Source organism: Corylus avellana, chromosome ca1, assembly GCF_901000735.1.
Source record: "Corylus avellana chromosome ca1, CavTom2PMs-1.0".
Lineage (NCBI taxonomy): Eukaryota > Viridiplantae > Streptophyta > Magnoliopsida > Fagales > Betulaceae > Corylus > Corylus avellana.
In genome coordinates this window covers 15,949,789-15,965,338 of record NC_081541.1, presented here as the reverse complement: position 1 = coordinate 15,965,338, position 15,550 = coordinate 15,949,789, and the positions used below count along the sequence as shown (strand labels likewise).

Genomic DNA, 15,550 nt, shown 5'->3' with positions numbered 1-15,550 from the left:
CAAAAGTGTCATTTTATTCATAGAAAACAAATCAAACATATACAATATTTATATGTGAGAGAGTTTATATGGAATTGATTCGTCCAAATAAATGTTGGATTGTCCGATAACGTATTTGAACAAGTGTTCCATATGAACTCTTTCACATAATCAAGCCAAATTATTAGTACTTCAGACAACTAATTGCCGTGGATCCTTATTCATAGAAAACGCATGCATTTGATTTGATCATCACCAAAATGTAAAACTTCTATAATTGTCATGGTATGAAAATGACAAATTAGTAAGCAAATTTAAGAGGAATCCATGGTTTGTGGTGGATATGGCTTTGGGGTGATGATAATTGGAAAAAAGAAATGCATAGGATGAGTTGTTAGACCAAATCAAGTAGAGATATCGTTGAAGATGAAGACAAGGAAGATAAACATCAAGTGTCAATAAAAAAACACTCATGATAGAAATCTAGTGTCAAGTGTAAAGAGAAGAACACTTATGATAGGACTTTAGTATTCATCTAGGGTTTAACTTGTATTGTTATTAGAGAGTTTAAGTTAGAGTTGATATGCAACTCAAGTTTGTCATTGCCATTCGAAACCCTAGTTTTTTCTTTCACATGTTCATGTTTCATTTGCCACAGTATCTAAGGGAAAAAGGTTTGCCAAACGAACCCTAAATACAGTCCTTCACATAAATTGCTTTGAAGGGTTAAATCAATCTTTTCGTCCTCGTGGATCCTACAAAACTTTGTGTAGCATTCTCTCTCCCGGCTTATGCTCTTCTTTCACGTATTTTTATTTTATTATAAAATTATAAATGCGATTTCCCTATTCTAAAATCCATACATCCCAAACAGATTTTGAACTTTTTCATTCAGGTAAATCCCAAACGCATGTTAAATGTTTGGGATGAGCATTTGCAGTGGAGGATTGAGGCCCCGGCTGTTCAAATTTTCATATATAAGCTCGTAATTGAAGACACTCCAATGGGAAAAAAGTTACTAACCATTTGATTTGGCACGTCACTACAAATGCCTTTTCCAGCTAAAAATCTGCTTAGTCTGCTCCCTGTGAATTGCAGAAGAGTTGAGTTGAGGAAGTCATCAGCAGCACTAGACATCAACTTCACCAGTGAAAAATGGATTTTTAGGTAAGAGAAATGACTGGCAATGATATCTATGTACAAAAATAAGTAAAACCAATTTGACCAACTCAATGGATTGAGTTCAGTTAGCAAATTCTAATCCAAGGCAGGATACGACGGATGGGTCAGGCTCTGTCCTCATCTCAAACTACCTGGCTATTTCAGCAATTGTTGCTCAGCAATTTACTAACAAATTCAAGACCAAACGATTTATTTAAAACACAAATTACAGCCCCAACACAGAAATTTACCATTATGTTTCAGAAAACTGAGATCTGTCATTACACGAAGAAGGACAAAACAAATACACACACTGCCAGTTCTCTCTTACGTAGCCAGGGTGAGATTAATTTAAAAATACAGAAGATAAACACCTATTGCCATCACAAGGAACCTCGGTGGCCCCACAGTTACAATTGAGATTTATAGCCAAGAAAGCCCTACAAAAACATTGGACAAATATATAGGCAAAACCCAATCGGAGGTCGCTGAAAATATTAGTTGCTGTCTTGAGCTACAGGGGGAGAGGAAGGGGCCTTGTCAGTCTCCCCAGAAGAAGTATATGACTTTATATATGAACGGGCCATCTTCAACATCAATTCCACCTCTTTCTTGCACTACATTAAGTGAATGTAAAAGTTTAGGTAAGTTAACTTGTCATCAGGTGAAGCTAGAGTCAAAATCCATTCACTTCTTCAAGGACAGTATTGCTGCTATTGCACAATTATGAACAATGAGGACAAATCATGCGGGCACATTTCAATCAGATATATACTAACCTCATCGATAGCCCCTGACCTAATTTTGGATTGCATCAAACACCATTTCTTAAAATGTGCACCTGTAAAAGTTATCACCAAGTCAGTTAAAAACTAACTTCCTGGATAGGGGAAAGAACTTAATGTTAAACTATGCCATATTAGACTAGAAAGAAGAAATCTTGCTGCAGAGCACTAATAGATTGACAAATTCAGGTAAAACCCATACGTGGAACTATATATTGATCTATACGTACATCTTACAAAGAAGACCTACGAAGAAAAATATTCGATAGGTTAATAGACTGTGCATTGAGTGAGCTGGTTGACAAAACAAAAGGAAGGAAAAAAAAAAAAAAAAAACAGCAGAGATGCCTAAAAATCTGATGATGATGATGCAGCATGTGTTAGTTATCAATAAAAATATATGTGCTCAACTTTTGAGAAAAATCAAGGACAGAGAGTGAACTAGCTTGCAAACCAAGAGATACAGGACAGATCTTTGGCACATTTGAATGGACATACAGACCGACACTAAAAAGGAGGTAATCTCCCAAATACAGAACTTAGCAATTTGTCCAGTGTTATTAAAACAGATTGCTCCAATGCAAAGCCAGTTGAGAGAAGTCTGCCTAGAAAAAAAAAAAAAAAAAATACAACCATTTTCTCTACATAAGTGACAATCAAGTAAAATTAAACAGAGATATTGCTTAAAGCTGCTTTCTCTTAGCATACAAGGTCCAATCACCAAGGACATCATATTAAGGCTCAGTGTTATTAAAAAAGAGGCCTACAGAAAAAGGCGCAGAATGCACTTTTTTTTTGGGTTGTGGGGGGAGGAGAAAAGAAAAGAAAGAACTTCTTACCCCTAAAGTGAAGCTCTTGGATTAAGTGCACCTAAAGCACAAAAACGCATTTTTTTTTTTATAAGTAATAATGATATAAAAAGCGCAGAGGGGCGCAACCCACAAAAACGCTTTGAGTTTTTCCTTTTTTTAAAAAAATCTAATAATAGATTGGATCTTAAACCAAGTTAATTTTACTAATGATTAGTAAAACTACATTTATTCTTATGCTATGTTTTCCTTCATATGTCAAAATTGAGGGAGAACAAATTAGAAGAAGACACTATGGCCAGGTTTGGTACGCAAAAATGGACCTAAGAATGGAATAGCTATACCGGTATTTGGTTGTGCCCACATTACTTAAGAATAGATATTCCTCTAAAATGAGCAATAGCTATTCTTCTTAAAAAATGTGGGAATAGGTATTCCCCCGGGAGAGAAATAGCTCTAAAAATAATATCCTTCAAAACTATTTTTTAATACATCTTTTTTACTTATCAAAAAAAATATATATATCCTTCAAAACTATTTCATCATTTTCATTTTGACCTCCCCTATGGGTGGCCGACCACCCCAAATGAAACTCTGGGAGCGATCGTGCTCACAACCAGCCACCACTTGACCTCACCGATCCAGCCCACCGGTTGCCACAGTCAGCCCTAGCGGTAGGCTGGAAACCATATCCAGCGGTTCTCCACTGTCTTCAGCCACCTTCTGCCGCAATCCCCAGCGGCCCTATGACGTCTTCCTCCACCACCGCGGGCAACCATCCGCCTTAGCCCACTGCAGACCAGCGCTTGGCCCAAACCACCAGCAACCACCGATTGGTCCGGCTCATTGCTTGCCACCCTGGTGGTGGGCTGGTGGGGCAGTGGGTTGGAGCGGACACAGGCCGGATACGGTAGAGGACTACATGATATGGTTGCAGGCGGTGGGCTGGGCTGGGGGCTAGCCGGTGGTGAGCTGGGTTGGGTGGTGACTGACAGTGGGAGAGGTCAGGCAGTGCCGACAATGAGCTCTGATTTAATGGCCGTGAAACACCAAATCGGGTGGTCTTGACCAAGCCGAAAAGGATGCTATTCATGTGTTATTTTTATAAGGGTATGTTATGAAATTTGGTTGAAATTTGATTCAGTTCCAAGTAGGAAATTTGGCCATTCATATGTTGTCACCAATTGAATTAATATGAATGGAATTCCATTTCTGTGTACTCATTCTTATTCACAAGTAATAATCATTCCAGTGTATCAAAGGTATCCTAGAAGTTCAAGGGACCACATCACCTGCCCTCCCTTTTTTTTTTTCTTTTTTTTTTTTTTTAAATTTTTTTTAGGAAATGTTTCTTTAAGATAAAAACAAAACACAAAGTACGTAGCACTTCAAATAAAAGCTATATGAAAATAGAAAAGACGTTCAAAACAAAGCATTGACTTTGTTTGGTCTATGTTTCACTGAAAGCAAAACATTGATTTAGTTTTTGATTTTATTCTCTCTTTATTATTTTTTAGGTGGTGTGGTGTGGTGTTAAATTGCTAAAGTTGCCCTTGGAAACGATCATTTCTAAGTCACAAAATGCATTCATCTGAGGTAGGCAAATTTTAGATCCTATTCTTATTGCTAATGAATGCCTTGATAGTAGATTGAGATTTGGTGATCTGCGGGTTATTTGTAAAATGGACTTAGAAACAACTTATGATCATGTTAATTGGGAGTTTCATGTATGGGAGAAGATGTGGGTTTGGGAGGAAGTAGTGCTCTTGGAGAGCTCATCGTATTTTCTCAGTGCGGTTTTCGGTTTTGGTAAATGGCTCTTCTACAGGCTTCTTTAACAGCTCTTGAGGCTTGAGGCAAGGGAATCCTCTGTCTTCTTTGTTGCTTGTCCTAGTGATAGAGGTGTTAGGTAGGATGATTTCAGCTGCTGTGAGTGGAGGTTTGTTGGCTGGTTTCTTTGTGGGGACATGGGTTGATATCTCTCATTTTTTGTTTGCTGGTGAAACTTTGATATTTTGTGGGGCTTATCAAAATCAACTTTGCATTATATGGAGCTTGTTCTTATTATTTGAAGTTGTTTCGAGCTTGAAGACAAACTTAGCTAGTCAAAATTGGTTCCAATGGAAAATGTTGATAATGTGGTGGGGTTGGCTCAGATTTTGGGTTGTGGGGTGTCGTCCTTGCTGATGAAGTATCTCGGTTTTCCTTTAAAGCCAAACAAATTTGGACAGTGTTATCAAGAAGATAGAACGCTGGCTGGCTAGTTGGAAATGATTGTATTTGTCTAAGAGTGGGAGGATTACCCTTATCAAGAGCACCCTATCCAATTTACCAATGTATTTTATGTCCCTCTTTCCTCTCTCTTTGAGTATTGCTATTCATATTGAGAAGCTCCAACATGATATATTATGGGGTGGGAGAAGCAAAGAGATCAAATATCACTTGGGGAGTTGGTCAAAGGTGTGTATGTTGATCTCTAAGGGAGGATTGGGAATTAGGAACCTTTTGAGGTTCAATCAGGCTCTCTTGGGTAAATGGTTGTGGAGGTATGGGCTAGAGAGAGACGCTTGGTGGAGAGTGATGGTGGACTCTAAATATGAAAGTTCATGGGGAGAGTGGTGTTCTAGAGAACCTGTTAGGGCTTATGGAGTAGGTTTATGGAAGAGTATTAGGTTTATGGAGCAAGTAAATGCCAGTTCAGGAGATGGAAGCCTTTGCCTCATTCTACATGTTGTTGTATTTACTTAGATTGAGAAGGTAAGGGTAAGACAGGTTGTAGTGGATCCCTTCCAAAAAATGGTTGTTCAATGTCAAAACCTTTTACAGTATCATGGATTGTCATGATGATTTATGGTTACCTTGGAAAAGTGTTTGGAGGACTAAGGCTCCATTGATGGTGGCTTTTTTTGTGTGGTCAGTGACACTAGGGAAGATCCTTACCTTAGACAATCTCCGGAACCAGCATGTCATTGTGGTTGATTGGTGTGTTATGTGCAAAAAGAATGAAAAGTCATTGGACCACCTTCTTCTTCATTATGAGGTTGCTTATGCCACCTAGAATGAATTCTTTAATAGGTTCAGGTTGTTTTGGGTTATGCCTAGATGGGTAGTCGATTTATTTACTTCTTGGTGGATTATCGGCAACACACAGAGTGCTGCTATATGGAAGATAGTGCCTTTGTGCCTTTTGTGGTGTTTTTAGAAGGAAAGAAATGATAGATATTTTAAGGACCGCGAGAGGCCGTTGGAGGAGTTGAAATCTTCTTTCTTCAACACTTTGTATCTCTAAACAGCTGCTTATGTTTTTCCTTTAGTGATTAGTTATCTTGAATTTCTTGTTCTTTTCGCCACTAATTCCTAGGTGGCTTGTCTTGTATACTCCATGTGTACGTGGAAACGCCTCACACTTCCAATGATATTTAGATAATTTATCAACAAAAAAAAAAACAGCACTACCAGGCCCGCACCGCGAGAGTAGTAACTGCAAGAATTACCTATGGAACCAACTCAAACAATATAAATTACGATATAACCTAAAAAATATATATGGTTGCTAAAAGAACATGAGACTACATGAGAACCAAAAGAAAAACAAAGCAGCAAAGTTTACAACCAAGTGGTTGCCTAGATGGTATCTGCAGTGACTCCCAAGGAGATCTCACCTTGACATGTTAAATTTCAAGCTCAGCAAGGTAATGTAGGATCCAGATGTTCTATTTCGAAACAAATAATGATGCTATGCATACCCCAAAAAAGAAAGCCAAGAAAAAATGAGGAGAGGAGTGAAAATCTTGAATAGAAAATTCATGTCCCTAGAAGTCCTACTTGCATGGACCAAGCAATTTCCACCTCAGTCTAACAATTGTACAACATATAAAGTTGCACTCCATGCCCAGTAGAGGCTAAGTGATATTCTCACTAGTCAATAATTGAAGTGGAACTACTTTGAACCATGATAAATTCTAAATATTCCCACTTCATCTGCACTTACAAATATGCGACCCAGAATATAGATCATGGTCTGCTACATGAAATGGGAATGAGTGCGTGGTACATCTCTTATTTTTATCAGCAAGTCCACGTCCACATACATCAAAATGGGGAACTATGTAGGTCAGGCTTGCATATGATAAAAGATTGTCCAATAAGAAATTAGAATGTGATAAGGTAGCTTCAGTTAAAATATTTGTAAATGAGCCAGTAAAGCCCAAGAATTTTGAAAGCTATGCAAGATTTTAATATTATCTTTCCATATTACTGAATTGAAAGTATACCAAGTTTTGGTACTGGATTTTGGATCCCGGGTCGCAGTTGAGTAGGGTAGCAATCAATTATGATAACACTGATCCCATGATACAAAATTTTAGCAGCAATATAATTACAAGCATGAAGTGCATGCAGATAAATGGCAGTGAAAGAACAAAATGGGGTACAAGCCAATACTTACCCACTTTTATGTCTATGGTAATTGAGTTTTCAGCATTTGTCTCTAAACGCCATCTACAGTGGACCTGTATGCAACATCAACAACTTCATGTCACCTATAAAGTAGACAAATCATGATAGAACACATAAATCAATCAATTGTTTCTTTTGCAAGTCATATCTCTATTAAGCAAACAAATAAATGATATTCACTTGTTCTTAAAAATTCTTATACCGTCTACTGTGGAATAATTACCACAGAACAAATCTAAACAATCAATGGATACCAAGTCTCCTATCTAGCTCTGTGTCAAATTTCGAGTTTGTCAGGAACAAGTTATAAATGGCCGACATATTAATTTCAACCTACACAACTGAACCTGCTGTTGAAACAAATATTTTCCATTGCTACAGCACACTCAAACATGCCCTTCCATAGTCGATATTCCCATTCTCCATCCCTCTACCCTAATTTCACAAGCAAAGAATGCTAGGCCACCAACCAGAGTAGCAGCAAATGAATAATCAGCATGAATTTGGTGCAAGTATGAATTTATAGTAGTACCTCATGGGAAAAAAAAGACTTATTTTGCAGAATTAACTATTCCCTCTCGTATATTTTATAAAGAAATGAAATCATGTTCAAATATGCAGTCGACATAAACAAATGAAATGTAAAATTCTCGAGTACTCTACTTCCCATTATATGATAATACCCTAAATTGGCTTAATTTTTAACTAAAGATGATATCGGATGAACCATTTAAAATGGAATAAATGCAAACTATTTGTCAATTTGACCGTTATCAAAGAGCTCCCTCAGCAGCCTGGCAGAGCAACAGACTGGGAGGACAGATATCAGTTGCAGTTGCCATGACTTCCGGTCAGCAATTCCAATAAACTTTTACAGCAAATACCGAGATATGACAATATGGGGAAACAATAATCTGAAAAAGATTTGCGTAGATGCCACCCAGCAAATTCAATACAAATTAGCATGTGGAAACTGAAAAGAGGATAGCCAACTAAAGAACAAAAAATCATTTATTTCAAAAGCACAAGGCGGTAAAAAATTATATAAAAAATTGAAAGGAAAAAGAAAAGAAAAGAAAAGAAAAGAAAAATCAACAACTGAATAATGACAACATCTCAGAAAAATTGTGATCTCTCACACAGTACAGAGAATTTGACTTGAACTCTTATAAGGCAGTGGGAGAGGCATGAAGCAAAGCGCTAAAGTTCAAGGCAATCAGACCAGTTGATTGGAAGAAAATGGGTAAAAAAATTACAACTGCAGTTACAAATATTCATCCTCAAAAGAAAAAAGAACATATCTCTCCATATATTCAACAGTAGCAAGAGTGTTATGCCAAGGTTAGAAGTTAGAACAGCCAAGACCAATTTGAGTATCAAATTTAACAGAAAATGGACGCCTAATGATGTAGCGTGACGTAAGGGGTAGCAAAGACAAACAACAAATAATTCACAACTATTCTCAAAAACCAAGATTCACGTAACAAAGGAGATAAAAAGTTAGTCTGAGCACTACTACGACCACTGGAAAATTTTGAGTATGGTCAATACTCATGGGCTCAGACAGACTTCATGGATAAACTCTTCATGAAAAGCCCAATAAATCTTGTGAGTTAGAAAACTTCACAAGCTGCAGCAACACTCCCATGAGATTCCAATGAGAAACTAGTAAGGTTATTGACTAAACGATTAAAACTAGACTGTCGTAGAAATGCAGAAATTTTCAATTATGGCAATAAAGAACGTATTCAAGCACATCAATAACACAAATCCAAAGCAATAATAATGAACAGGGAAGGATCTAATGGTTTATCAAATAACTAATTATCAGATGCTGACAACCAGCTTCTAGTTTTAGCATGCCTTATGAGGAGATTCCAACAAGAAACTAGTAAGATTATTGACTAAACGATTAAAATTAGACTGTCGTAGAAATGCAGTAATTTTCAACTATGGAAACAAGAACGTATTTAAGCACATGAATACCACAAATCCAAAGCAACTGTAATGAACAGGGAAGGATCTAATGGTTTATCAAAATAACTACTTATCAGATGCTGACAACTAGCTTCTAGATTTAGCATGCCTTGGCTTCAAAAATATTGTTCTCCATCAATTGTTTATCAGGTTGAGTTGGGAACTGTTCCTCCTATATATATATATCAGATTGAGACATACAGCACACAACCCAATCATATGCAAATGTTACAGTATAAAACAAGATATGCAAAATATTGAATACCTCAAAGTAGGACCCAAATGGAACATCATGTGCCTGTTGCACCGTCTCAAACACCTAAAAGAATCGAAAACTCATTATATTGATTTATTAAATAAAAATAAGAAGCCCAAGAAGATGTGAAAAAAGAAAAGAAAGACGCCAGCACCTTTACAAGCAACGAAAGATATGTGCTTCATAAAAGAGCGAGGAAGTCACATATCCTTTTTTGATAAGCAAACACAGCTCACACACTTACACATAATTGACGCCACAATACAAGGAAGATATATGCATTCATACCAGCATTTTCTTGTCTGGCGATAGAACAGCATGCTGGTACTCTGTCATGGCTGTGTCTGGAGGGCACATTGGACTGTTACAAAGGGATCTGAATGTTATCTCTCTGACTTGACCATCATATTCGTTTGCAGCATGCCACTGTCCTATCTGGAGAAGGCATAAGAAGAAGCATGAAATCTCAAGTTGATACAGCCACCAAACAAACAATTGAAGATATAATTCTCCTAGGGTCGAAAAATTCCACATCAAGACTTAAAAATTACTTAGACTAGCTTAACCTTTAGTATCCTAGAGGATGGGGAAATATTGTCAGAGCAACATGGTTTCCTGAGGCCTCCATGCCTCTGGCCACCAAAGCTCCTTGTCAACCCTTCAGCTCAAAAATGCAACGGAGCTTGCAATCCAGGCCATAGATGTAAAGAGAGCATGGAATTTCTCCTCATTCACTAATATGCATATATGAATATCGGAGACAAGTGTAATAGCCCAAGGAAAAGTGCTAGCCACATCTACACTATCACTCCAAAAGGACTAGCCAATTTGGGGTAATAGCGCAGATGTGGTTAGTGGTTTTCCTAGTTTGTTACAAATAGTATCAAAGCCAAGTTGTCATGTCATGTGGTATTGTTAGCATTGCATGACGTGACCCTAATGAGGACGTCAGGGGTTTAAGGGAGGAATGTTTGTAACACCCTGGTCCCATATTAGGAAGAAGAGTTGCCCACATAGAGAGGGCAGTTTATTGAAAGACACTCGTGATGCTAAGTCCTACATTGCTTACTAGTTGAAACTATGCTTTATAAGTGATTCTAGGGAAGCTCCAAATTGACTAGTCTTTTGGGGGTAATAACTCAAGTGTGGCTAGCAGTTTCCCTGGGTCGTTACAACAAGCAATAACATTAACTATTATCAATTGCATGGAACTATAAAAGAAAATGGGCCACCTGGCATCCATTCAAGGGACTAAAGTCTTAGTCTTTTAGGTTAAGATGCACAAAGCATTCTAGTTGTGACAAAACCAACATGAAGAATAGCGTATGGTGCAAAATAAATCTACATCAGCAACTCTAGCAGTATGGTGCAGAATAATGAAAAATAGTGTCACCAAGCAAGTCAGCTTTTTAAGACAAATATATGGCTGCCTACACCTTTGGAGAAGAATATTAGGCAATTAAGTTTCATTGAATTACTGTAAAAGAAGAGAGAATTAAGACTGATAAGTGCAATATAAGAAAGGCTAAAATAAGAAATGAAGACCTTCTAAAGAGAACATCGGTGTGGGCAATGAGAAAACTGCATGATTACCAAAGAGTCAGGAAAAATTATGGATTTTCATAGAGTCGAATAGCATAAAAGAATTTACATGCTCAACCTCAAGTGTTTAACAGTAAGTCTGTCAAATTCAGTTAATTATCTTTTTTTTGATAAGTAATAATGCATTAAAGAGCGCAGAGGGGCGCAGCCTAAGTACACAGGGAGTATACAAGAGAGCGGCTAAGTGAGGGAGAAAGAAGAAGAGAACATAAAGAGAAAATCAAGAAAATTAATCACTAAAGGAGCAAGCCAGCCTGCAGTCCATGTGAAAAGCGTGTACAAAAAGAAATGAACAAGGTCCTCAAGGTTCCTCGACAAATCCTCGAAGCATCTCACATTCATTTCCTTCCAAAGGCACCATAAAAGACACAGGGGAACCATCTTCCAAACCACGGCGCTACAGGTTCTACCGCCCGACCGCCAACTAGCAAACATCTCCTTAACACTTCTAGGCATAACCCAACACAAATTGAAGTGGGAGAAAATAACATCCCACAACTTGCGCGCAACCCCACAATGAAGAAAGAGATGATCCATAGACTCCCCATCCGATTCACACATATAGCAACGATTAATCACTACAATACCTCTTTTCCGAACATTATCTAGGGTGAGTGACTTCCCAAGGGCGGCCGACCACACAAAAAACGCCACTCTCGAAGGAGCCTTGGTGCGCCAAATACTTTTCCAAGGGAAGTGGTTGGATTCTTTGGAGGCAAGCTTCCTATAAAAAGAGCGAACCTCAAACTTCCCTTTTCTCGAAGGGATCCACCACATCCGGTCCTCCCCAACCCCAAGAATCGATAACGAATACAAGAAAGAGAAGGAAGAGGCTAAAACCATCTCCTCCCAATCATGAATTCTGCAAGTAAAAGTAACATTCCAGTGAACCATCCCATTTATGCACTCCCGAATATCCGCAATGGAAGCATCCTTATTGCTAGCAATATTAAAAAAGCCTGGAAAAGCATCCTTGAGAGGCATCTCGCCACACCACAAGTCCTCCCAAAATTTGACTTTCCCCCCCGAGCCAGGATCCAATCTGAAATGGAACTGAAACGACCTCCAACCCCTACAAATGTGTTTCCATAACCCCACCCCATGCGATGTACGAAAAGAAACGTAAAGCAATAACTTTGTTAAATAACTCAGTTGATTATCTTGTCCTATGCTTACAATAACTTTGTTCGCACCTAGACAGAATGCATCAACATGCCCCCAAAAATCAATTGCGCTTTATAGTATAAAGAAAAGCTTTTGTGTCTCACATAAGACATGCACCTAAGGTAAAAGAAAATATCCGTACTTGTTTACTCACCTAACACGGAAAAATTTGGAAACAGATGTAGAGATGGAAAAAAGGCAGCATATTGTGCGTGCGCGTGTGTATTGTTAAAAGAGCTATTAGGGTTTCTGAGTCATTAGCGTTTGGGGGTATTTTGATCATTGTGATATTTCTCTAACTCGACATAATAAGATGTGTGGTAGCTACGAAACAAGAAAGTAACATGCCTCCACCTTTTTGTGTCGAAATGGTTCATACAAACTACAACATGGTATCAGAGCCTTAGGGTTTAGATTGATTTTGGTCCCTTTGTTTGTAATAGTTTTCTTCTCTTTTCCTTTTGGTTACCTCACGCTTGCTGTTGGTGAGTCTCCTTCTGATGGCAGCAAGGCTCATGTGGGCATAGTGCCCACACAAGCAGTGCCTTGATTAAGCTTTAGAGTTGTTCTTGGAGACCTAGAGAGAAAAAAAAAAAAAAAAAAAAAAAAAAAATCTCCCAAAAAAAAAGTGAAGATATTTGTTTTTGGTGTTTTGTGATGATTTCGGTGCTTGGGTGGTGTTCTTCTAAGTAGTTCTCGTGTTAGTCGAAGGTTCTGTGGTGCTTGCTGGTGATGTTTGGCCATTAATGGTGGTTTTCGTGGTTCCCGGCCTCTGTTGTGGTGTTTTCCGGCAAGTTCCCGGCGCATTTGAGGCATTTAATGGTTTTTTTTTTTTTTTTTAATTTTATTTATCCAATGACTTATGTGGTGTTTTGAGGTGTTTCCGGCAAGTTTTGGTGGTCTCTGGCAATTTTCTGATGAGTTCTAGTTGTCGAGGCAGGTTTCCGGCGAGTTGGTTGGAGGTCAAGACGATCTTCGTTTGGCTGCTGGTGTTTGCTATTCCTATCATTGGATAAGGATAGCTGGAGTTGTATTTGGATCTTCCCTATCCTGGATAAGTATAACTGGGTTTGCTGTTTCATAGCGGTTCAGTGTGTTTTTATTCGGGTTCAGTGGCTTCCAGGTCTGGTTCATTGGTTTTCTTACCCGTTTAGTGTGTTTTTAGACGGGTTCAATGTGGTTTCAGACGGATTCATTGGTTTTCTGTCCGGTTCAAGTTGTTTTAGAACCGGTTCAGTAGTTTTCTTTCCAGTTCAGATGGTTTGGATACAGGTTCAGTCTCTTTTACAGCTGGTTCAGTTGGTTTTTGACTGGTTCAATGGGTTTCATGACCTCTTTAGTGGTGTGTTAGCCTGGTTCATGTTGGTTTGGGCTTCATGAAGCTTCCATCGGGTCTGTTGCTTAGGGGAAGAAGTTCCCGTTCAAGTTTTCGTTGTTGTTGGTTGATCACGGGAAATGTGATCGTTGTTTGTTATCGAGATCCGACTGGCCTTGGTGTTTTGCGGTGATATCCAACCGGCCTTGGTGTTTTGCGGTGATATCCAACCAGCCTTGGTGTTTTACGGTGATATCCAACCTGTTAGTTGTTTTCCGGTGAAATTCTACCAGCCTTGTTGTTTTCCAGCAAGATCCTATAGGCCTTGGTGTTTTTCAGCGAGATCCAACCACTCGTTGTAGTTTCGGGCGAGTTTTCGACTGATATTGAAGTTTTTAGTGAATTTTCTTGTTATTTTATTCAGTCTTTGTATTGTGTGCTTTCCAGCTTGAGGTGAAGTGTTAGAATATGTTTTTCTAGGTGTTTTTCTTTTGCTTGTTTCTTCCAAGCTAGATTTGTATGATATATATACTCAAGCTTGAGGGGGAGTGTTAGAAGAGCTATTAGAATTTGTGAGTCATTAGGGTTCGGGGGTATTTGGTCATTGTGATATTTCTCTAACTTTATATAATAAGATATGTGGTAAGTTTCGAAACAAGAAGAGAGTAACGTGCCTCCACCTTTTTGTGTCAAAACAGTTCATACAAATGACAACATGTATATATATATATCATAAAATTTGTAGAAGAAAAATCAGAGAACAACTGATTTACATTGCAATAGCCAATAAGGTATCAACTCTAAAACCATTTAGACTTAACATTCCATACAATTCCGAAGAGGTTCTGCCCAAGTATGTTACACAGATAACAGGTGCACACAACTGATATTTATATCCTGTTTTACTGTATAGAATAAGTTCATTTGTTTCTTTATTTCATATTAAAAGCAAGAAATAAAATAAAGCATCAAAATTTTTGTCACAATAGATTTGGTTTGCCTCACACTTTCACCTCTAAAAGCACAGTTTATGTGTTGACTCTTACCTAAAGGCAAGGCCAACTTCATTCCCTAGAGGTTCATGTCCAAGTATATCAGGTAAAAGCTAAAAACTCTAGCCACACAAGTTGACCTCTTCAATCATTGTTAATGCCCTGAGCCACACCCCATGACAAAGCATGTTTAATTACCCCGAGGGATCATGCCCAGGTAAATCATGCAGATGAAAGTTGCACATTGCAGGCCTTAGCACTCACATAAACTCATAATTCAGATAAGTTAACTTCTCTGAAATATTTCTGGATGGGAAATTAAATGAATAAATATTTGACAAACTTAATTCAGTGTTTCCTAAAGATTCAAGCACATGATGACAAAAGGAAACTTCATTGCTGCACCTTACCTGTCTAAATGGCAGAAAGGTAGCAATGTAATAAGAACTGAGTGTCCTCTAAAGCAACAGATTGATTCTTAAGATTTTTACAAGCATAAATGCATAGTTATGTGAATAGCAAATGTAATTAGCCAATATATGTACTTCTGGAAAAATGAAAAAGGATGATGACCTTAAGCTAGCTTATTACTTACAACAAGATTAGTATCTTTCCGTGCTGATCGATACTCATTTGTGAAATTTGAACCATCATTCAACAATATATTAAAGAACTGCTCAGCAGTGCAAGCGAAAACATCCTGCACAGAAGATAAATTATAGCATGCTTATAATATGAAGATGAAAAACTAAATCTAAGATGTAAAAGAAAAGAACAATGCATACATTGTTTATGCCAACTAGAACGTCTTCCTTGATAAAAGCTGGAAGCTTCCCAGTTTTTGGCACACTATCTTCAGGAATCTTAGGCTCAGTTTTACTTCCTTTAACAGAGCTGCTATGAGCACGCAGAGCTGACTCTGCCCTCTCCTGAATACCAGTAACAACAGATCACATGTAAATTCAAGCAGTAGAAAGTTCATAGATTGGAAAATTTGGAGCAAACAAAACGAAAGCCAGCCCCAGGAAAATAAAAAATAAAAGCATAGGCAA

General features: G+C 38.1%; 1 protein-coding gene across 2 annotated transcripts in view; it reads right to left on the bottom strand.

Annotated features, from left to right (window-relative positions):
• Nucleotides 1–1,366: 1,366 nt before the first annotated feature.
• LOC132178146 (BAG-associated GRAM protein 1) overlaps nucleotides 1,367–15,550 on the bottom strand; it is a 37,333-nt gene continuing 23,149 nt past the window's right edge. For both annotated transcript variants that reach the window (XM_059590603.1, XM_059590609.1), the window contains 7 exons: nucleotides 15,284–15,427; nucleotides 15,094–15,198; nucleotides 9,714–9,860; nucleotides 9,435–9,488; nucleotides 7,182–7,245; nucleotides 1,920–1,981; nucleotides 1,367–1,757 (listed from right to left, as the gene is read on the bottom strand). In XM_059590603.1, the coding sequence (XP_059446586.1) occupies nucleotides 1,638–1,757; nucleotides 1,920–1,981; nucleotides 7,182–7,245; nucleotides 9,435–9,488; nucleotides 9,714–9,860; nucleotides 15,094–15,198; nucleotides 15,284–15,427 (696 nt within the window). In that variant the 3' untranslated portion in view covers nucleotides 1,367–1,637. The remainder of the gene's footprint in view (nucleotides 1,758–1,919; nucleotides 1,982–7,181; nucleotides 7,246–9,434; nucleotides 9,489–9,713; nucleotides 9,861–15,093; nucleotides 15,199–15,283; nucleotides 15,428–15,550) is intronic.